This window comes from Alternaria metachromatica (assembly GCF_023757995.1).
Source record: "Alternaria metachromatica strain BMP 0045 chromosome Unknown scaffold_7, whole genome shotgun sequence".
Taxonomy (NCBI): domain Eukaryota; kingdom Fungi; phylum Ascomycota; class Dothideomycetes; order Pleosporales; family Pleosporaceae; genus Alternaria; species Alternaria metachromatica.
Window position 1 is genome coordinate 945744 of NW_026055498.1, and position 22626 is coordinate 968369.

At 53.3% G+C, this 22626-nt stretch overlaps 5 protein-coding genes across 5 annotated transcripts; 2 read left to right on the top strand and 3 right to left on the bottom strand.

The window, feature by feature from the left end:
- Positions 1-45: 45 nt before the first annotated feature.
- J4E83_004314 (uncharacterized protein) lies at positions 46-829 on the top strand (the record flags this gene model as incomplete). Its single annotated transcript, XM_049331243.1, has 2 exons — positions 46-102; positions 155-829. The coding sequence occupies 2 exons, from the start codon at positions 46-48 to the stop codon at positions 827-829; spliced, it is 732 nt and encodes a 243-aa protein (XP_049189789.1).
- Positions 830-2967: 2138 nt separating this feature from the next.
- Positions 2968-4661, bottom strand: J4E83_004315 (uncharacterized protein; the record flags this gene model as incomplete). Its single annotated transcript, XM_049331244.1, has 4 exons — positions 2968-3584; positions 3639-4069; positions 4117-4367; positions 4419-4661. 4 exons carry the CDS (start codon positions 4659-4661, stop codon positions 2968-2970), a joined length of 1542 nt encoding a protein of 513 aa, XP_049189790.1.
- A 2359-nt stretch (positions 4662-7020) lies between these two features.
- Positions 7021-8387, top strand: J4E83_004316 (uncharacterized protein; the record flags this gene model as incomplete). Its single annotated transcript, XM_049331245.1, has 2 exons — positions 7021-7561; positions 7612-8387. The coding sequence occupies 2 exons, from the start codon at positions 7021-7023 to the stop codon at positions 8385-8387; spliced, it is 1317 nt and encodes a 438-aa protein (XP_049189791.1).
- A 1025-nt stretch (positions 8388-9412) lies between these two features.
- J4E83_004317 (uncharacterized protein) lies at positions 9413-12244 on the bottom strand (the record flags this gene model as incomplete). The annotated part of the gene is made up of 2 exons (XM_049331246.1): positions 9413-11940; positions 11989-12244. The coding sequence occupies 2 exons, from the start codon at positions 12242-12244 to the stop codon at positions 9413-9415; spliced, it is 2784 nt and encodes a 927-aa protein (XP_049189792.1).
- Positions 12245-19116: 6872 nt separating this feature from the next.
- Positions 19117-22468, bottom strand: J4E83_004318 (uncharacterized protein; the record flags this gene model as incomplete). Its single annotated transcript, XM_049331247.1, has 11 exons — positions 19117-19439; positions 19492-19716; positions 19766-19948; positions 20001-20037; positions 20083-20226; positions 20273-20645; positions 20692-20981; positions 21036-21276; positions 21328-21845; positions 21899-22254; positions 22303-22468. The coding sequence occupies 11 exons, from the start codon at positions 22466-22468 to the stop codon at positions 19117-19119; spliced, it is 2856 nt and encodes a 951-aa protein (XP_049189793.1).
- Positions 22469-22626: the final 158 nt, after the last annotated feature.

Below are 22626 nucleotides of genomic sequence, written 5' to 3' on the forward strand. Positions count from 1 at the left end.
TACTTGCGCATTACACGCGACAGAGAACCCCAAAACACACTCACCATGGCGGACAGCTTCAGAAACGCGATGATCAACCGGTCTCTCCGCGACATCAAGAACGTAAGCAGCTCTGGCCCCTGCCATTGGCCTCATATTAATGATATGTGTGTAGAACCTCGAATTCCTCGTCGAGTCCAACGTCCTCACCCCAGCGCAACACGACACCATCGCATCCCAGCTCCCCGTCTCAGCGGAAAACAGCGCGCGCGCCCTCCCCGCCGTGCCCGTCGCCCAACTCTCACAGATGAACATCCAGAGCGAGCCCACGCCTCCCCCCGAGAAGAAGAACCCAGCAAACATCGGCTACTACGCCGACACCCCCACCAACGCACCACCCCCAGCCTACCCCTCCGTCCCCGCCACACCCGCCGGCCCCCCCGTCCTCGCCCACGCCTCAGCAATGTACCAGTACAACGCGCAAGACGCCGGGGATCTCGCCCTTATGCCCAACGACAAGGTTGTTGTGACGGAGTACATGAACAACGAGTGGTGGAAGGGACGCAACGAGCGCACGGGTATGGAGGGTATCTTCCCTGCTAGCTACGTCCGCAAAGAGGAGAAGAGCGTTGTTCCTGCTTATAGTGGGGCGCCCGCACCAAGTAACTACGGTAATATGCCGTTGGATGTTGCGAGTGGTGCGCAGCAGGGTGGACAGGTAGGACAGCCGGCGGGTGAGCCGAGTAAGATGGAGCAGAATGGAAAGAAGTTTGGTAAGAAGTTGGGGAATGCGGCGATTTTTGGTGCCGGTGCTACGATTGGTGGAAATATTGTCAACTCTATCTTTTAGATGGAGACGAAAGGGTGTAGGATTGGAAAAGGGACATCGTTTTGGCGTTTGGGGGCTTGTTATTACGACGTGTTCGTTGCGGTCTTGTATGGAATGAATGGGTTTCTATCGAAACTAATGTGGTATAGGAAGATTGAATATGAGATTTCTTCGCTTGTCAACAGGTATACTCGCACTCTTGTGACAGCGTGCTTGTTTGTAATGCATCGTCGCCATCGAGTCTTACTTCAAGGACATATTTGCGCCGGCATTGACATACCGCTGAAGCGTTTGACAGGCCTACCAACAGACCCAATAACGTACCAGTCAATTATACTGCGCTTCTTCGTTTGCACATCAATCGCATCGATACACACACGTCAACCTTCCTTACTGGACAACTCCTTGACTCGACGCTGCCACTCACGTCACTCACTGTACACGTTCAACAACTCTTCCACCTAACCGGGGCACCAGCAAAGACATTCATTCTTCATGAACCGTCGGCAACCCCAACCCCTCGAGCCCCCTAGCTTCTCCGTCGTCCAACAAGGCAACTTCGGCATCCCAGCTGCAGTCTCGAAATGGAATCCTTCCAACAGACACGCAGCCCCGACACGGCATCCAAGCTCTTCACCCGTATCTCCACCCCGAGAGCCAGCACCTAGACAGCGAAACCGATCGTATGCCCCTTTCTCCTTTCGACACTCACTTTCCCACACCCGCTTAACCATCGTTCCGAACATAACTAACAAAACACAGCATGTGGTCCCAAGCTCTCATCCTCTTCAACACCCTCGGTATCCCGTTGTCTTCCGGCACAACACTACAACACCATTTCACAACCCTCTTCCCTTCTTCGTCCCTAACGACCCTCGCTTTAATCCCCAGTCTCCAACTGCTCTTCCTCTTCGCCTCGCCCTTACCCGTCGGATATCTCTACCGCCGCTGCCTACCCTCCTCCAATTCCCTCCCCTGGGGCTGGCGAGTCTTGTTCGGAATAAGCATCGTCACAGCTATTGCAGCACAGTTTGCGTTGTATGCAACACAGAGTTATACCGCTGTGCTGGTATTGCAAGGACCCGTCCTAGGCACCGCACTGGGTGCTTGTTTCACCATCAGCAGTCTAGTCCTCGCGGGCCACTACAGGAACGACGTCCCGCTGGTGTCTGTGCAGAGTGGGTTTGCGGGATTCGCAGGGGCGGTCGTATACACCGCTTTAACCAGATTGGCCTACGAAAGCAGTGAAGCCGGCAACGCAGCGCGACTCCATCTCTACACCGGGGGCGTTATGACCGCTACGCTGTTCGCCGCGTTCTTCCTCCTCGCTCGCCTCGATGCGCGGAAAGAGGAGGCGTGGATAGACGGACATACACTGCGTCTCCGCATGCCCAAACACCTCCTCCCCGATTTAAAAGGCGGTGGAATGTGGTTTCTCACGGGGTACACGCTAGTCTTCTCAGGCATCCTCGTGTGGCCCTTCTACAGCATCATCCTCCTCACCCAACCCCCTGGCCTCTTCTACGCAGCTACAGCGACATACAGCGTCCTTGCCATGTTGAGCATGGCCGCTATCTCCGGTTCCGGCGTCGCCAATATCTATGCGTTGAGAAGAGTTGGAGCTGTGAATACGTTTGTTGCTGCAAGTGTGCTGGGGGGTGCGGTTTGTCTTGCGCCTGTTTTCTATCCGAAACTCTATCTCGTTGTTTCTCTCGCAGCCGTTTATGGGGTTGCGCTTGGAGCGGTGTTTTCGCTGCATATGGTTGTTGCGGCGAGTTTTCTTAGTAGGAAGGTTGGGGGCAGGTGGGAGGATGATATGCCCGCGAGGGTTGCGGTTGGTATGGTGTTGGCTGGTTTGAGTGCTTTTGGTGGGGTTGTTGGGGCTGCGGCGTTGATTGAGGGGAGTGGGCAGGGTGGGCGGATTGCGATGAAGGTGGCGGGTGCTTGCATGGTTGGTGGTGGGGTGTTGGTTGGATGTGCGAGGTTGTGGCGGTGGAAGACGTTTTTTTATGCCGTCTAGAGTTTATGATGCATTTCCGAGGACTGTAAAAGGTTGTGGAATCATGTTGTGGATTGAGTTTTTTATTGGTGCCATGTCTAGCAACTGGGGTATCAAATTATGTTATTAAGTATCGCCATCCCACCTCTTCACGCAAGCATTATGCGCAAAGGAACCTGCGCATCCAAGCACCGCCCTTCTCCTCATCCGCATCCCTGGTCAACTGACTATTCGCACGCGAAACATTGACAAACTTAGGCCAAGTATTGGTAAGAACAAGATACTTGATCTCCTTCTCGGCAGCATCAAATACCAGCTCATTGAACGCATCCGGCACCTCGACATCGGCAACAGACTCGTCGTCGTACAGCTCGCCCATGCGAGACACGGCTCTAAGGTTTGCGCGTCCGAGCTTGTCGAGGCTAATGGCGTTGGGAGATAGGTGGTTGCTTTTGGCGGAGACGTTGATGGGTAGATCGGAGGCGTCATCGGGCATGACGTTGTCGAAGGGTGTGGCGTCGCTGACGGAAGACGATTCGGAGTTGCGGCGGCGGCCGAATAGGAGGTTGGCGGTCCTCTCAAAGACCATGTGGAGGAGCTTCATCTCTTTGGATGAAATGTTGATAGGAAATTCGGAAAACTCGAGGGAGATGAAGTGAGCGTAGATGCGCGTGGCAGCGAGGAACTGCCTGCGGCGGTGTTCGGCGATGGATGCCTTGGGCGAGAACCAGTAGAGGCGCCAGTCTGCGACGTGGGTGAGGAAGCTGACGTTTTCGCCTGTTGGATGTAGTCAGTATACGTTCGTGCAGTAGTTGGGTGTGAAGGACTTACCAGAGAAATCCTTCAAAGCAGCAAACTGGAGCAGTGGCATGGCATTGGTCCTGAGTGCGTTCTCCAGGGCAGTCATGGTCAGGATGTCGGACTTTTGCGAGTCGAATGACTGGAATGACTGGTTGCCGATGCTGATCTCCCCGCCAGACTTGAGTGTGGTCGTGTTCGAGTATTCACTGGTGCTCTTGACGTCGATGGAGGCTGCGTCCAAGCCTGCCGATTTCTGGCGAGCTTCCCAGTTTGCGATTGCGTCGAGAGTCTCCTGGCGGAGCTTGTTGCCTTTGAGTACGTCGAGGATAGGGAAGCCGATGCTGGTGATCTCCATGATGCAGAAGCAGACTGAGAACCACACTGGTGGAGGGAAGACGGCGTTCATGGGAGCAAACGCGGGAGTGTAGAGACCGATGAGCCAGAGCGGAGATGCGGGAAGCCTGCGGGAGTCAGTGACGAACGCGAACAAGCAATTCTTAGTACATACCCAGCAACACAGCAGATTATGGTCTGCAGACGCCAACCGTGTACATCGCGGATGCCGCGAGACTTGAAGAGAATCCAAGGCGCGTATACCCAGGACCAGAACAGCTGCCACACGATCGATAGCCACCATTCCCAGCCCTTGCTGCACTTCATGCGCACTTCCATGCCGGTGCCGACAACGGTGTAGTCGATGATACCAAAGCCACTGTGGAACTTTCGGGATGCGAAGTAGACAAAGAGAGTGAGAGCGATCTAGACGATGGGTCAGTTTGCGTTTGAGTATTAGCTGTATGAGTCGCTCACCTGTACAGCCATGCCGATGCCGATGAAGATCAATGTTCGCTCGATGTTGTCGGCACGCTCCATCCCATTCATGATCCTCTTCCAGCGGCTGTTGACGACCTCTTGAGCCTTCTTCTCATCTATGGGCTCGTGGTCCTTCAATGAGCTCATCCGAGCGAAGTGCTTCTGGCGAGCTGCAAGGTGCAAGAACTGACTGTTCGAGGCATGGAACAGGGCCATTCCTAAGGGCACAAGAATCGACATCGCCCAGAACTCGACCGAGCAAGGAAATACAGCGCCGAATGGGTAGGCTGGAGGTATCAAGTCAGCATATGATCGGTGTTGGCATGTCTAAGTAATACAAAAGCAAACTTGGATGTAATAGGTGTGGGCGTACGTACATAGCGTGCAGAGGGCACCATAGATGTGCAGGACGAAAACACCAGCGAACAAAAGCGGCAGCCTTCGCATACGCAGCGATGGGTGTTGACGATGAGTCCATAGGAAAACGAATCCAGACAGCAGTGAGAGATTCCAAAGAATGAAGATGGTAATGTACGTCCAGCCAACGCCGTCGAGGACAAGGAGTGGGTTCACCATGGTGTCAGTAGGGGAATGTTCAAAGAGCGTGATGAGTGCTGAAGCTCGTTGACGACACTGGTATCGTGAAGTTGGCAGACGCCTCCAACCTTATACAGACCGCCTCAGGCGTTGGAAGTTAATGAAAGAATCGGCGAGACGACAGGGCAAGAGGGTTCGCGGCATGGTGCAGGGTGCGAAGATCGACATTCTCTCCCGAAGATTCATCTTGGACGCGGGAGATGTGCCAGGGTGCGCGATGTCGATAAAGTTGTCAGTGTGCACCTGTCAGCAAACGATGTGCCGCTAGCTTCCACCGGATCGTAAGCCAGCGTCGGATACGGCTTCGCTCTATGCTCATTAGGCTAGTCTACGATCTGTCAACTGGGCATCCTGGAGAATTCCGTGGATCGTCATTTAATCGCCCAATACCCCAGGATCACATCCCTTCCAGATGATGCGTCCTTGCTTTCGTACGGTTGGGCGTGAAACACATGGTTGGTGTGCCTGATGTTTTGTTTTTCTGCTCAGATGCCGACTTCTCGGAGAGATTGACACCCTGCATACACAATTGTCGCGCGGAGAAAGGGTAACACAGCCACATCAAGGCTGCGAATTCTGTCCTCGCTCTGGTTGCCATTCCGCGCGGTCGCGTCGATCTCAGGAACATGAGTTCGCCGACCTCTAACCGAGCCAGAACGCCGACGTTTCTGGACGACCTATGCCGAATAGCTAGTTACACTCGTCATCAGTATGACTCGCCTCCTGGCAGCTGGCTCTCCCTGGCTGGCGTCCTCTATCCGGGTGCGCGGGTGTCCGGCCACGATGGATCTCACGGGAGGGCTCTTGTCACTTGGTCCAAGCGCCGAATCACACCAATGCCGCTGTCGCGCAGCGTGTCTGCTGTAGTTCCTGACGATCTTAAGCAATCCGATATATGATAGAGCCAGCCTATAGAGAATGGGGCGCGGATGCCAATGATTCAATAGTCGAGTTGATAAGGCGATTAGCTAAATGCCACAACCGACCTAGATGATCGTCAGGGACAGCGAGCGTTTCCTTAAGCACGTAATCGATTGACGTCCTGTCAGTGTGCAGGACGGCACTTGAGCACGTGTGTGTAGCTATGTCGAGCCGAGCTGCTGAACGTAAATCGGCACGATAGGGTTGAGAAGCGCCGTTCCGCGAGTCCAGGCTATCCATCATCGTAACAGAGCACTTTGAGTGAGGCGACAAGAATCATGGCTGTTCAGCAGCGTACAGGCTTCAGAGATTTCAAGCATCCGCTCACATGACCCCAGGCGGTTGGTGTGTAGGCAAGGGAGGGAGCGGTACGTCGGTTGCGTGCCTCGAAGGACGCCAAGTGGTCCAGACTCTTTGGTTCACTAACGAAGTGTGCAGGTTTTTGCGCATAGGTCCCGTTCGTATCCTCGACGGAGTTCATCGCTGAGAGTCTGCATGCGGGTAGGTCCTTCAGCTGCGGAGATGTTTGATCCCGTTGTATTGCCATGAGGTAGCTGCTCGCCTCTCGTGTACATGGCCACGATCGCCATGTGGTAGCATGGCAACATCCGCGCCTGCAGTCTCCCCGCTCAGGGGGCCTTGAGGTCCCGGTCTATGATCCTGCACCGCGGGAATAACGGAAAGGGAAGATCCGGTGCGTCTAAGGGTTATACGTTATGGCGTCTGCTCAGCCATTGAGTAGTCACTTCATACCGATACATTGAATCTGCTAAACGTCGTCAATGAGCACGCTTGCTAAGACATTGGCAGAGAAGCGTGTCTGTGAGTGAAGCAAAGGACATCATTGACTCCGGGCATGGCTTGGCCAGGTGGTGTTTCGTTGAGGAAGTGTCGAGGAGGGGGAAATTGGGCACGAGTGCAGAAGAGGAGAGGCGTCGGCGTTTCGTGTTTCGCATGTCGCATGACGGCAGCCTCGCCCCGCGCAGGTGGGGACTGACTCGCGCTATGGGATTTTCTCCCCGCCATGCATTCGCGTCACTCTTGGGCTTACGCACACCACGCCCAGACATCACGCCCGAATATGCCGCCCTCGCCCTGCGCACTGTGCAAGGTGAATCGGGCACTCATACTCCGCCCCAAAGACCACTCCAAGCTGTGCAAGACGTGCTTCATCTCCGTCTTTGAAACGGAAATTCACCACACCATCACCACAAATTCCCTCTTCCAACGCGGCGAAAAGGTCGCCATCGGCGCATCGGGTGGTAAGGACAGCACCGTCCTCGCTTCTGTTCTCAAGACACTCAATGAGCGCTACGACTATGGCCTTGATCTCATCCTCCTGTCAATCGACGAGGGCATCAAAGGCTACCGAGATGACAGTCTGGAGACGGTAAAGAGGAACGCGGAGCAGTATAGCATGGACTTGACGATCCTGGGATATGCAGAGCTGTACGGGTGGACAATGGACCAGGTGGTGGAGCAGGTGGGAAAGAAGGGAAACTGCACCTACTGTGGCGTCTTCAGGCGGCAAGCGCTTGATCGTGGGGCGTCGAGGCTTGGAGTCAAGCATGTTGTGACGGGACACAATGCGGATGACGTTGCCGAGACGGTTCTGATGAACTGTAAGTACTGCCTCATAACATCTGGTCTATACAAACACTAATTAGAACAGTGCTCAGAGGCGACCTGCCCCGTCTGTCGCGCACCACTTCCATCATCACATCTACGCCCTCCGCATCGTCTGACCCTGCTTCGAATACCAATATCAAGCGCAGCAAGCCCCTAAAATACGCATACGAGAAGGAGATCGTCCTCTACGCCCACCACAAGAGCCTTGACTACTTCAGCACGGAATGCATATACTCGCCTGAAGCCTTCCGCGGCAGTGCACGTGCTCTAATCAAGAACCTCGAGAGGGTGCGGCCCAGCGCCATCCTCGATGTGGTCAGGAGCGGCGAGGACATGGCAAAGCTAGTGCCGGGTAGCGACGAAGGCTGCGGAGGTGCTTGCGCGAGCAACGTACCTGTGGCTGAAGAGGAGGAAGGTGGATGCGGAAGTGCCCAAGGGCGTAGCACAGGTGGCGAGATGGCTAGCGTCGAGGCCCAACTCAGGCAGAACGAAGCAGCCGTCGACGGCAACCTCGAGACCGAGATCACCACGAAGAGTGTCAATGGTAGTGGTCAACACAGCAACGGCGCGGTACCAGTAGCGAACGGAAAGAAGGTCAAGAAGGGCTTCACACCCAAGAAGGCGAGCAAGCAGGTCATGGGCCAGTGCAAGAAGTGCGGATACCTCTCGAGCCAGGAAGTCTGCAAGGCATGCGTCTTGCTTGAAGGCCTCAACAAAGCACGACCGAAGAACAAGATCGAAGTCGGCTACGAGGTTCAAGATGTCAGTATGAACAGCGTTCGAGACGAGCTCGAGGCAACGACGATAGGAGGAGAGTGAGGAAGCCGCCCACAATACGTTCTACGACTACGCCTATCGCGCAAGTTGCCATCGCGGCATCAGTTCGGCCACAAGAATCGACCGACACATTCACGATCAGAAGGACAAGTCTATGCGACAACGCACCGATAGCTTGCACAACACCAACGTCATGAATGCGGGAGTGCTTCCCTCTCAATGGGTCGGCACATCTGAGGTAACATTCACACCGAAGCCTCGGTCGACATGGTCGGTGTGCGCTACAAGAGCTCGTGGTTGAAAGGTCGGTGAGACAACCCCGGGCAATGGCAGCGTGACCTGTCAGGCCAAGACCGGTGTCTCAGTCACACGAGAGTCAACACTCCACTACCCCGCACGAATGATCTCGCACCCGCACCCGCCCTTGTCTCACCTCGAGCTGTGACCATACTTAATTTGCACGACATCGGTGCGGTTGCGTTCGGGCTTGGTGGGTGCGTGGTACGTACTAATCTTGGTTTGTACCTTTGTACTTCTCCTGCTGTAGTGTTGCGCCGTGTTATCAAGCCCTCATACCGTCCAATTCCCGACATCACAGCACGTATTCTGAATACAATGAGATGATCCATCAATACGGCAACGCACGATGATCAACATCATGTGTCGAGTTGGTGTTGCAAGCCGATGAATTCAGAATACGTGCTGTGATGTCGGAAATTGGACGGTATGAGGATCTGATGACACAGCAGTCATGCTGGAAGCTTTAGAAAGCATATTGCAATAGTACAAGGACCAATATATTGATAAGAAAATAAAGAATAGAGAGTTGCCCCCTCAAGAGCCCTCCCATGGTATCTCAGAACCCGTTCCCTGAATACAATCCCATACACATATCCAATCAAACACCCGTGAACGCCATGTCTACATGCAAACCGCTTGCAATGAAGATCCAATCCAACAACATATCCAACTAAACAACAAGATGCCACCTCCTCCGTGTAGATAAAGCCGTAAATGAAACCTAAATGTTAAAGATCCAACAACACGTACATTCAGTCGTCCCAGTCTTACAACTCAAACCCAAACTCGCCATCCATCTTCCACGGCCCATCAACCGTAACAGCACCCTTCTCGCTGTCAAAGTTACCAGTCGCACCAGCCTCACCCCGGCCCAGCACAACAACCTGGGCAACAGTAACGCTCTCCTCATTCGCGCCAGCATAGCCAAAAGAGCCCGTAGCGCTGAACTTGGCGCCGTCGTACGAGAACGAGATTTCGCTCATGGCAGGCTGATCAAGGCTCTCGCCGTCGTCAAGGTACAGCCGTCCCGTCGCCTTGCCATCCGCGTCGGGAGCAACGATGATCAGGAAATCTTCTTTGCGCAGCGCCTTTGTGGTGTTGGCGCTGTTGACACGCTGGGGCACGATGGAGCCGCCGCGGATGTGCACGGGGATGTCGCTGTAGCCCAGACCACTACGCGTGACGTTCTTGCCCTCGCCTTCGACCTTGGCGTAGGTCCAGTAGTCGTAGAACGTGTCTTGCGGCAGGTAGAAAGTGACCGTGTCGGAGTAATCAGTTACAACAGGTGAGATGAGCAGGGCGTCGCCGTAGAACCATTGCAGGTCGATGCCAAAGGTGTTTGCGTCTTCGGGGTAGAGGAAGAAGAGGGGGTTGATCATGGGCGTGCCTTCTTTGGTTTGGTAGTACAAGCCCGTGTAGATGTAATCGAGCAGCTTGTAACGCGTGTCGATGGCGCGCTTCGCGGCTTCGGCGACAACGTCCCAAAGGTAGAATTCTTGGTGGATGGCGCTGATTTCCGCGTGGTTGCGGTAGAAGGGCTGGAAGGCGCCGAGCGTGGCCCAGCGGGCGCACATGTATTGGTCTGCGTTGCCGTTGAAGCCGCAGACGTCGGAGCCAACCATGGGCATTTGGTGCATGGAGACAAAGGACAGCATTTGCCGGATGGAAATGCGGTAGTCGTCCCAGGCGGAGAAGTTGTCACCAAACCAGTGGGCTACCTTGCGGCCGGTGCCGGCGAAGGTGGAGCGGGTGAGGACGAAGGGACGGAGGGCGGGGCGGCGGGCTAGCATGGACTCGCGGGTTGTGGATGCCATCATGTTGCCGTAGAGGTTGTGGGTGTCGTACTGCCAGCTTCCGTCATAGTTGGTTGTGTTCATGGGGATGGTTTGGCGCGAAATATCACCTAGATGGCTGTTGATACCGTAGGCAGGCTTGAACCATTCGCGGTCGGGGAAACCCTTCATACCACTCGGGCTATCGTAGGTCTGGCGAGCAGACAGAGACTGGAAGCCGCGAGCCTCAACAGAATCTGGGCGTGGTGCGGAAATCGGCTCTACATCACGGGCCTTGTTGCTGTAACCCGGTTGGAAAGACTCTGGGAAGCCAGGAATCGGACGGCCGGTGTTGGGTCGTGGCGCATTGGCAGGGTGAGGAGGAATGTTGTCGTCGATGGTTTGCTGGCGAGGGTTGCAGGTTGTGACATCGTGGCAGAAGCTGGAGGCCTCGTTCATGTCGACCCAGATACCATCGATATCGATACCGAAGTCGGGGTTGAACTGAATGTTCATTTCCTCAGTCCACCACTTCTCCGTGTTGGGGTGGAACCAGTCAGGCCATGCGACTTCACCAGGCCACTGAATTCCGAGCATGTCGGAGCCATCGGCGGCCTTCAAGAAGACGTCCATGTCGTGACCCTTCTTGTAGCTGAGGTACTGACCGCCGACGGCGTGAACACCCGGGTCGAGAATCAGAATGTAACGCTGATCGCGCGAGTGGAGTGTTTGCACAAGCTCGCGCATCTTGGAGAGGGGGAAGCGCTCAGGGTCCACCGTGAAGTCCTCACGAAGATACATGTAGTCAATATCAGTCCACATGACCTCGAGGGGAATTCCAGCAGTCGAGTAGTTGCCGACGACTTCAGCGACCATGTTGACGTCCCAGTAGCCGTACTTGCATTGGTGGAATCCGAAAGTCCAGTATGGGTACATGGCGGAGTAGCCCGCTATATCAGCATATTGCTTGGAAACCTCGGCAGGCTTGCTACCGGCCATGAAGTACAGATCGATGACACCACCGATGGTGTTGTACTCAAGGTACTGGCCGTCATCGCCCTTCTTCATTTCGACTTGCATTGGGCTGGAGTTGAGCATGAAGACGCCATGGGTGCCCTTGTCGCCACGGTGATCGAAGTAGACAGGGTGGGTTCCGTACAGGTTGGCATTCCTGGGAATCCGGGGAGACTCCGCGTTCAGCAAGACACGCTCGTAGTTCTCCGCATTGAAGCGGAACGCGTCGCTGTGCTCACCAAGGCCGTAGAGGTTGGGGTTATCGGGCAGCTTAGTGCGAAGGCGGACATACTGCTTCTCGAAAACCAGTGGCACAGTGCCAATGTCAAACAAAACCTCGCCGTTGTCCCTGCGCGTCACATCGAAAGAGAATGGACTGGTCTTGAGGCCAAATTTAAGCGCCATGTTTGCATCGCCGCGCCTCTCGAGTTTGGGGCGTGGGAACACCTCTTCAGATACTTGGTAGACTTGCTCAGCGGCATCGTAGATCTTGACATGTAGACGCTCGTCTTTTTGATGTTAGTAGGCGCGTCCAAAGTAGAGATGCTGATACTTACTAGTTTGGTACTCAACTAGCAACTTCAAGTCCTTGATGTCATCGCTGTATGCGTTGCACGCATCTCCAGAAAGGGTAAGGTCGGCAGTCAAAGTGTCCCCGGTCTCGACTACATTTGAGGCCGTGTAGCCGGGGCAAGCATCAACTGCGGCGCGGCGAGTGAGAAAACTCGCGACATCGGCAGGGTCTGGCGATACAGGAGCCGCGTATGTGAGGCTTGAACAGGCGGCAAGCCCGAGCAGAATAATATTGATCATAACGATGTTTATCAATATTACCCAAGGGTGGAGAAGCGTTCGGGGAAGAAAGAGGAAGAGTAGGGCCCGTTTGCCAAAGAATATATACGTGGGGAAGACCTGCGTGGAAGGGCCGTGCCAGCATTCACGATATCGGTAGCCAAGGGTAATTCTGAGACCACAGTCACCGCTTGACCCACAAAATGCTCCTTCCGGCCTGTGTTGGGGCCACCTGATGTCTACCTGGGGAGGGTATTCATTGCTAAAGCACAATGACGCGATGAACGGTAGTATTATTCCCTCCGCTGGAGTGAATGTGGGGAATAACAGTTGTCATGCAGCAAACCGGTCTGGGCCAGGTACCTGCAGGAAATGACCCATTTATACTGCAACAAACCAGAGCTTTCCGCCAAAGGTTGTACATGGGCGCGTACACGATACAAAAAAGCATGTTGTTTGTTTGGATGCTAGCATCTCGCTAGGAAATGACGGATCGTCAAATCGTGGCCAGGACCGGAAGTCCGGCCACCACCAAGGGAGGGTCCGGGGTAGTGCTCAGATGGGCGAATACTCTTCCTGGACTGCATCGCCACACTTTCCGCTCGGTGCGCGCATGCCTGCCAATGGATGCGCGCTGCCCAGGTGTGCCTGCGGACCCCGAGTGCGATCGTCATATCTGCGGGCGGCCTGGCTAGGAGGATGCCCCCGTGACGGCCAAGACACCATCGCGGTCAACAACAGGAAGGACGCAAGAAATTGGCTCATGGAGAAAGTGTCGCGAGGCCCGCTACTCAAACATCTGAGGTGTCTTCGTGACGTCGGGAGTCTTGATCAGATCAGTTGTAAGGCTCGCGTGGACTGCGGGGGCGCCTCTTCCGCGCTAAGCCTTTTAGCGCGCTGTGGAGTGCCGTCACCTGGACTCAAAGTCAAGTAACGGCATTTTTACTCTTCCATCCTTGAGCGCGGGTGTGGCTGTCATCTTTCTTTCTTCCTTGTTGCTCTTCCTTCCATGGCCCACACCGCTTCCACAGGGCTTGCAGCAGCGCCGCTGGGCATCACGATGCCCTTGTGACTGAGTTGTCAACCTTCCCGACCTACCCGGTTTCTTCCCGATACAATCACCACCAGCTCGATCGCTGAGGGCCTCTTCCAGTGGTTCTATTGGCATCTCACTAACATTCACAATCACGGACGCCAGCCTTCACGGGAATAAAGCAAAGAGAAGGAACTAACGAAAGCTTGGAGCTACAGGGTTGCTTCTGCGGCACGAACGAACCTAAAGCCGATTATACCCTCCGACAATCATGCGCTTCCGCAGTGCATACCCTAGGCGTTACTCAATCGACTATGTACACTCCAAGGCTCCTCTTTTTTTGTTTCACCGATCCATCGGCCGAGCGGCATGTCACCATCTTCGCGCGCGCTGTTGTCCGCTATAGAATTCAGAGTTTGGTGTGTAAGTTTGGGGCGTTGACCTCCGTCTCGCTAGACACACGAACTTTGTTAGCCGCCGAGTCATGGATGAACTGGTGCGAACGGACGCACGGGCTGCTCTCCATCTGTCGATGTTGTTTTAGGCGCCCCCATCGTTTCCGTTTTGGTCTTCCAAGATACAAGACTACGAGAAGACGTATCGGATCCGAAAGTCGCGAGAGTACTATTCGAATAGTAGGTGGGTTTCTGAGGATCATTAGACTTGGCGCGAAGTATGAAACGCCAGCCTCAACTCACGGTCGAACTTCGGCTGGTCATCACTGGTTGTGAGGCGGTGCGGTTGCTTGTTGGGCTTGCTTGCGTTTTGATGCTCTTACGGTGCGAGCCATCTTGTGCTTTAAGTACATCTGGTGTAAAGAACTGTTGGACGTGAGATGAGGCTGCATTCTTCAGGTATCTCTGCTAATGATTCGAGGCCGCCAAAGGACATCGTCGCCGCTTAAGAAGAGTTGGATATCAAGAAAGGCCGCAAAGAAAGTGGAGCCAGATCTCATGTATCCTTTTCGTACTATGTCAGCAGAGATCTGGGCCGATTTCAGGTATTGTATGTACTCTGTGCGTGGATTGGAGGCCGCAGCATCAGCATCGCGATGACTCGTACCACTTCCGGTCAAGTCTGTCGCTACGTACACTCCTGCAGTTATAATTGGCGGCCGCTACGTGATATTTCAAAACCCCTTTGATCATTGTCGAAACGTCTTGACTGATAAAAGGCCTATTGGAGGCCGCACTCGCGATATCATTTGGCCAATACACCTGCATGCAGAACTTATCAAAGAGGCTGAAAAGTAGACGTCTCATTGGAGGCCGCAAACCTGATCGTTCCATCGCGAGGCTGTACTGGTGGCTGAGCAAGCTACTTGGTGTGCATGGTTTAGCGATTGGACATGAAGGACGGCCGCAGAATCACGGTAAGCCATTTTCTTGGCTCGGCCTCGCGACAACTTGATCGACGTCAACACACTCGTTCACAAACAATATACATGGAGCTTGTATCAAAGAGGTAGCGCCTTCGATATAGTGAGCCAGCGATTACACGATATTTGACGTTACCATGTCGAAAAACAGAGTTGAAACGCCAAATCAGCGCGAGAAGCATGCCAATAGTAGAAGATCCAAACACGTTAGCCCACCGGACAATGGATACCGAAACTCCCATCAAAAGTTGGAATTCCATGCACACTCTGACACCGGATATCCTCCGTCTCATGTGCAATCCCTCAAGGTTCCGCATGCTAAAGACCGTGTACGTTGTCGCTTCATGTATCATTTAACAAGGCTAAGTCTGTGCAGGATACTGTAGATCTCCATAAGAATCGGTACCAACCATCAACACTTCCCCGACTGCCTGTATTTGAAGTATGGTTTCCTCGGGCGATGAGGTCGACTGCTTATCCGGGCCTCTCGCTTCCTCTCCCTCCTCCACCACCACCTCCACCACCACCTCCACCACCGTTCAATAACAGCTATGTTTGGCCCCCTCGTCCTGACCCACTGCCACTGCTGCCTGGATTTGAAGAATGGGTTCCTCGCGAGGCGAGGTCAAATGATTATCCGGGCCTTTCGCTTCCTCCTCCTCCTCCACCACCACCACCACCACCGCCCAATAACAGCTATGATTGGCACCCTGGTCTTACCCCGCTGCTACCGCTGCCTCCCTTGCGATCAACGTCTCCTCTACCTGATCCACCCCTCCTCTCTTCCTGGTGGTTGTACATGATCTCACTGCATCGTCTTTCACAATCACCGCTTCCGTATCCGCTTCTGTATCAGCCTTCTCCTTCATGGCCTTATTTTCGTAGAAACGCACTCGAAGTCGATCGGATTGTGCTCCATAATGGTTTTCCGATCAGAGAAAGAAGACTGACACAGTCGATGTCTTTGACAATTCAAGACACGGCCGATGCAAGTGTGGAGTTCTATCTTACACGATGGCAATCAGGAGATATCCGAGGGCAGGGAAGCCTGAACGCATGGAGGCGTTCAGCAGGAAGACAGAAATCGTGGCGACGATGTCCCAAAAGAGTGACCGTCAATTGCGCGCAACATCGGCTTTTGTCAGCTCAATGGCGTAAGCTCGATGGCAAATTCTTCAAATCGCCGCTCTGGGTTCCAGAAGTCTTTGGGCGGTACCATCACGTAGAGAAACAGCATCGAGGCAATAAGCTCATACGCTTGGAATTGCAAAGACGGATTTCGAACAAGGAAGACCAGAAGGAGAAGCATGATGTAGACCTTGAGAAAAAGCTGACGACATCCGCAAAGAGTCATGGTGCACATAGCTTTGCTCTTACAACTCCTCGTGGACAAGAAAACCAACCACTGCAATCATTCGAACTTGGTACGGCTTTTATCAGATTGATATGGGAGAAGGAGACGGGAGCTATCCCCATCGCCCAGCTAGATCGCTTCCTTCTCACGGGCCTCATCATTGTCGGGCGCTGGCGTATACTAGGCTTTATCCGCAACGATAGTCATGCAGACGTGTACGCCGTCGAAGACATCTGTTTTCCAGGTTCCCGACGTCGCACGACTGTTCTCATGGAAGCTCATCATTTCATCAGCGAGTATCATGGCAACTGGAAAACGGCGGCGAAGCGGAAGCAGAATCGTCTCCTCAAGAGCGAACAATGTCGAGCTAGTTTTCAATACGGTGACAGACGCATGATAATATCGAGAGTCGCTCAGCAGACCAAGGCGTTCGATCTGCGCCAGGGTATAGGCGATTTCCCGGTACTGGATGGCCGCAAAGAGTCGAAGCTTTTGCATGTTCAGCATGAGCATCGTTCTTATGCGGACGTTCTACGAGAGGCGATACTAGATGATCACGGCATGACGATATGTGGGGAGATGCGGCAAACATCGAAGACAATTCCCGACGGAAAGAAGCAGTTTTCGGCAGTAGTGAAAGCGAGGAGAGCGGAGAAGCAAAGACTAGCAAGGCAGGCGCAAAGGCAGGCGCAACGCACATGCTGATTGAGCAGATGGCAATGCCACAACAGTCCAGCTACACATCACTTAGATGTAGTAGTGCATGAAAGAACGAATGATGGATATTTATGTGTATATAGCCAAAACACGACAGTGCATTTACGCATGTTGCCAGGTGGTCTTTCACGCTGAGCAGCCATACGGGAGAGAACGAGCACGCCACCGGTCTCTCCAAAGTGGGTTAAATCCGCTCAACAACTTGCCTGACGTTAACCGCGGCAGCGAAGAGATTGCAGCAGATGAACCCAGTGAAAATAAGATACCAAATGTCCGTGAACGGCAGCACATCTGGAGGATGAGAACGAAAGAGACTATATACAAATGAAAACGCGCATATTCCCATGTGCCAGCAACTTCACTTTACCATCTTCGTTCGGTTGAAAAGCAGTAAGTATTGCGCTTTCCCCTGTCAATGTAGTCGCCCAGATAGTGAGATAGACCACTGTATCCGTGCATTGCCACTTGTCCGAATGAACGAACAAGCGTCGACAGGCTCGTACGAAGGCGGGTGGCACAAAAGGTATGTTTGCGTACCTCTACCATGTAGAGGATTTTGATCGCATGATCATGCTGACGTTACTGATCGTATCCGTTCCGGTAGCGCGAGATATTCTGATGATGACGGTGCACTCTCGAGGGCGGCCGTCCACCAAAACATGAAAACGCTCAAACTCAAACTCTTCATCGCTGTTCTAGGGGTTTATTGATGTCGGTGCCAGGTTTTTTGATTCTATGACGACTGTTCTTCTCGCTGGAGTTGAGATCTCTGGCGTGTCGCAGAAGGATGTCTCTTCGCCTGAAGGATTTGCCGCATGCGCAAACGAATTTACGATGTTTATCTCCACACGAGGACTGTTGGTGGCGCTCCAAACTTCTCTCGGCCTTGAAGGTTGTGGAACATACCGCGCATGTAAACTCCTTTGTTGACGAGACACGCCTACGTTGAGACACTGATTGTTTGTCGATTCGTTTTTTTCCGGCTGGTGTATATTCCGGTGTGTGGTCATTACTCTGCGAGCTTGAGGATTGTCTAGACAGCCTTACGTCTGGTGTCGAAGAAGCCTCGTACTGTGTGAACTGCAGGTACGTGGCAGTCTCTTCGGTCGGGCAGAAGGCATCGAGGCTATGGGGTAAAAGCGCAACCGGGACATCGGTGATAGTGTGATTAGGATAGCATGAAGATTGGGAGCCGTGAGACGAGACCTTTTCGGCAGTCTCTCTGATAGTTGTCGGAAAGTAACACTGGGATTCGGAATTTGAGATGGTTAACAAACCATGATCGAAGCTCTGATCGACACTGTGATACCCTGGGTAACCATACGATAGGTCGTCCATATAGGACTCGAATAGATTGTTCCAGTCCAGGGTATCGAAGGGTTGCTCAACAGCAACACCTTCAATGCGTCGGGTATCTTCGATCGTGCGGTCCGTCTGCCAAGGCAAATCCACTTGTGAAAACCCATCGTAGCTCTCGTAAACCGTCTGACAGATTGCAGGCGAGGCCGATTCGTGTATTGGGTCATTAGAATGAAGTTGTCTCGCATATGCTGTTTGGAGCGAACAATGACCGCATTGTCCTAAGCAATGATCACTGGGCACAATCAGTTCTGCTAGATCGGGCACTACAGTGGTATGTATACATACTGGTAATAGCAATTGATGGCGTGGACGGCCTATAAAGGCCGTTCACTGCGATTGATGATTGTCGATTGGTAGAAGGCGAGCCGCTATGGCGAACCAGTGGGAGCGGCAAGGCCGCTTCAATGGACTTTGTATTATTTGTATGTAAGAAGTGGGAAAAGAGAGAAGGCAGCAAAGCGGCTGCGTGCTCAAGATATGGCCGATAAGTTGTTGCGCTGGCCAAGCGGACGTCATTCAACGCTGATTGGTGGCCGCGATGTGATGTTTGCCTGAGACCGGTCAAGGCTAGCACTAGCTTGATCCTGACTAGCGCGAGGTCCTCCATATGCACGACTCGATCTGTTACAGCCCCACCTTGGCAACTTCCATAGCACGGAATAAGCTGGAAGCTTCCATCGGCCTTCTACACAGTTAGACGCCGGATTAATCCAGCAACGCTGATTGATCGCAGCCTGCGACTTTGTCGTTCTAATCATGTTGCGTATGCGTGGGAGAAATGATAGCATAGACTAGAAGACCTATTCGTACCAAGAAATCCGCAAAAGCTAGGGCGCGATCTTGCCGACACGAAGTACTGCTCTCCTACAGATAGAATATGCAGCCATCAACGCCACCAAGGCTTCAGCGCATGCAAAGTCGTCGCGCCGCAACCTCAAAGTGAGCGACATCCCTACCCGTTCCCGCGCAAATCTCCCCAGTCCCATCCAACCCAAGTAGCGCGCAGTCCACCGTACTCCCCTCCACCATACCACGCCACCCGCACCCACTCACTTATGCTCCTTGCACTTCTCCAAACTCTTACTCACAACGCCCTCAAGAATCCTGCGCGCCTCAGCCACCAGCTCATGCAGCTCCTGGCGAAACTGGCGTCCCTCGGGCGTGTCGTGTTCCTTCCTGTTCTTCTGGCGCTGGAAAGCAGCGCGAATCGTCTTGAGGATCTCGACGACTTCTTTGCGCAGCTTGTCGCACGTGTTCTTGATGAGGGCTTTGACGTCCTTTTCGACTTCGTCGGCAATGGCGGGGAAGGGGCCGTTGAGACCGATGATCTTCTCTTCGAGGTACGCGTGGCGGACGTCTCTGAGCTTCTGACCTGTGAGTGAGTTAGTGGCTGTGCAGTGATGTAGTAGAATGTCGGGTTGTACCTTTACCGGGCTTCTGCTCGAGCGCTTTTTCGTAGATAGGCTCCATGGCTAAGGACAGGTAGCACTTGTCTCCCGGCTTGACGGCCTTCTGATAGATGGCGATGAGACCCGTGCGGAGGTCTTTCATGGAATTGTCAACCTTCAGAGTGATGTCCTTTTCGTAGCCGACGAGGTTGTTGCCGAAGCAGACCTGATATGCGTCACCAGCCAAAGCCTGAGGATCGTCTACAGTGTGCATTAGTAGGAGAAGGAACTTATGGATCAGCGAACTCACCTTTGAGTTGCTTGTTCAAATCGTTGATGCCGGCTTTGATAGTCTGGGCAGTCTGGGCCTTGAAGCTTGCGGGTGCTGCATCCAGTAGATCCCGGAATGCGTCGAGGACGGCCTGCTTCGTGGGAGCCAATAACGCGGCGTTCACATCGTGCTTGATGCCAAGTTTCTTCTGATGATAAGTGCCTGCATCTCGTTAGCGATCGTATTACCAGTCTTGGAAGCGGGCAGTACAAACCCTTCTTGTTCACCAAAGCTTTGTGCGACGCCGCATTCTACAATAGTCAGTAAAGAAAGCGAATAGATGACATGAACCATACTATCTTAAGTAGCTCATCGAGCTTCTTCTCAGCGACCTTGTCGAACCTGTCTTGCAACTCATGATTTGAGAGTGCCGCTACAAGTTCCTTCACAAACGTCTTGTTGCACTTTGTCGCAACAGCTCGCACGCGGGACTCAAGATTCTGTAGCTGTTAGTGACATGCTTCGACCTGGGAATAGAAATGGTACCTTGATAGACTTATCGATGATTTTCGTTACATGCTCAATCCTAGCCTCGGTGGTCTTGCTGCAGCTCATCTGGACGATGCTCAACAGCATCGGGACTTTGAAGTGGATGAAATGCTCCAAGACTGCGGTCCTTCCTTGCGAAGGAATGCCTGCAATATAGGTGCATGCGGCTGGGATCTGGGTCTCGTCGAGCTTCATCGTAGGCATCTTCTCCAAGTTCTTTGTGTTGTAACCGCGGCGATGTCGCATGTACATACGATTGGAGACGCAGAACGCTGCAGCGCCAGCATCGTCGCCGGTGTTTTGGCTGTACATACGATTCATACCAGCGGCGACGAATCGGTTACGGCATGCAATGCGTGCATCTTTGCGCCTGACGAAGTAAGCTTGCTGAAGTCGAATGTGGGGGTAAGACTTACTCTTTCTCTAGGATAGGTATGCGCGGCATCATGTCCTTTCCTTTCTTGCGGCTGGCCAAAGCCTTGTTTGCTGCCTTGAGGCTCTCAAGCTGGCGAAGCCCATCTTCAGTGGCAGTGTTCTGCTGAATCTTCTGCCTCAATCGCTTCATTTCAAGCTTGTTGGATTCTAGTTCGTTGTCTATGGCTTGCAGTTTGTTCTCGAGGTCGGCCAACTCATCTTCAATGGGCACCAGTTGTTCTTCTGCTATAATGTCTAGCTGGAGCGTACTGCCGCCGTCGTCATTCAGTTCCTACGGCGCATATGATTAGTCACAATAAGTTGCCTGCTTGCTGTGTAAACTTACATCGGCTCTCGTCGCGACAAGAATGACGCTGCCATGGTGCCTTCGACTGTGCGCATCGAGGTAATGTTGCCGAAATGATTGATCACTTGTTGCACGCTTGATGTCAACGACGACAATGGTCATCTCACATTGCTGCAGATAGGCGGTTGCAGCAGTGACACGGTACATGTTGACGTCCTTTGTTCCTGGAACATCGGCCAAGCAAATGCCATCCTGTAGTAGGGGACTATCGACGTAATACCTGTGATTGCTGTCAGCGACGCAGCCTATATATGAAAGGGTACGTTCTCACCGTATGATCTCGACGAATGGCCACGGACTGAATGGGAGTACTTTGCCTTGGTAACGTGCGTTGGGAGCTCGCATCCGAAACGGACGAAGCTGTTCGCGCATATCATTATGCGTACTAGACTTGAAGGGCACGGAGAGCTCTCCATCCGGTACGAACTGGCCGTGGATATCCATAGTCCACTTCAACAGCTTCTTCAATGCTGGGTTGTCCTTAAGAGTCTTGCCTGATGACATAAAGTCCTCGAGAGATTCCGGAGCAACGCGGGAGGCGAAGAGATGTTCCAGGCACTCTAATGCGGCGTCTTTACGTGCGCGGTCCTCGTCGTCGACACTGTCTTCGTCCTGCATGAGCTTCTGCCTAGTGTTGAACCAAACCTTAAACCAGTTCGTGACTAGATCATCAGTGCAGTACTCGAGGCAGTAGAACTGGACTTCCGCTTGTACCGCGCCGATGTTGGTTGATAGGGTCTTTTGGCGAAATTCCGTAACGACATTCGTACACGCCGCGCCGCTGTCACCCTAAAGATGCGCGTTAGTGATAGGTCTTCGCTTCGTATCTGGAGTAACAATACCTCTGGTGTCAGATCTTCACCAAGAAGAGCGTTTGTTGTGGCGGACTTTCCGGTACCAGTGTCTCCAGTCACGGCGATGCGGATCTCGTCTTGGTAGAGAATGTCGCGGTCCTTTATGATCTGGTTCCAGAGATAGTTTGCCTCTTCTCTAGCAACACCGAGATTGTTGGCTGCCTTTAAGAAATCTATGAAGACACGCAAGAGATCTTGAACGTCTCCCTCGGCTTGTTTGAAGCCTGGGTGGTACATTGGTAGTCTGGGCCGGCGCTGCTGGGCTGGGTCGTATGGTGCTACGTCTTCAGAATCTTGATCGTCGTCGCTGTCTTCCTCATCACTGTCCGACAGCGAACCCGAAGCTACCATGAGTTAGCAAGATACACTTCTCAGATGGGGAAAGCACATACCCTTGCGCTTTGCAGGCAACATTGACTCTACGCCACCGGCGTTCCAGCCCATGATGGCAAGCTTAGCGCGGGTCTCGATGTCCAGGAGTCTTTGCATGTATGGTGAAATGCTGGGGACATCTGGAGTGGGGGACTTTGGATTGTTTGTAGATAGGGGTGCGACCATCATGGCGATGGGCACAGGTGTCGGGCACTCAGGCTCAAAGATGGGACTTGCCGATCTCTCAGGTGTGTGCTGTTGAATGCCCTCCATCAGAACGCTGTCCGCGGACATAGCTATCACTAGTCAGGGACTATGATGGAAGGTCTCGACGACGAGCAAGA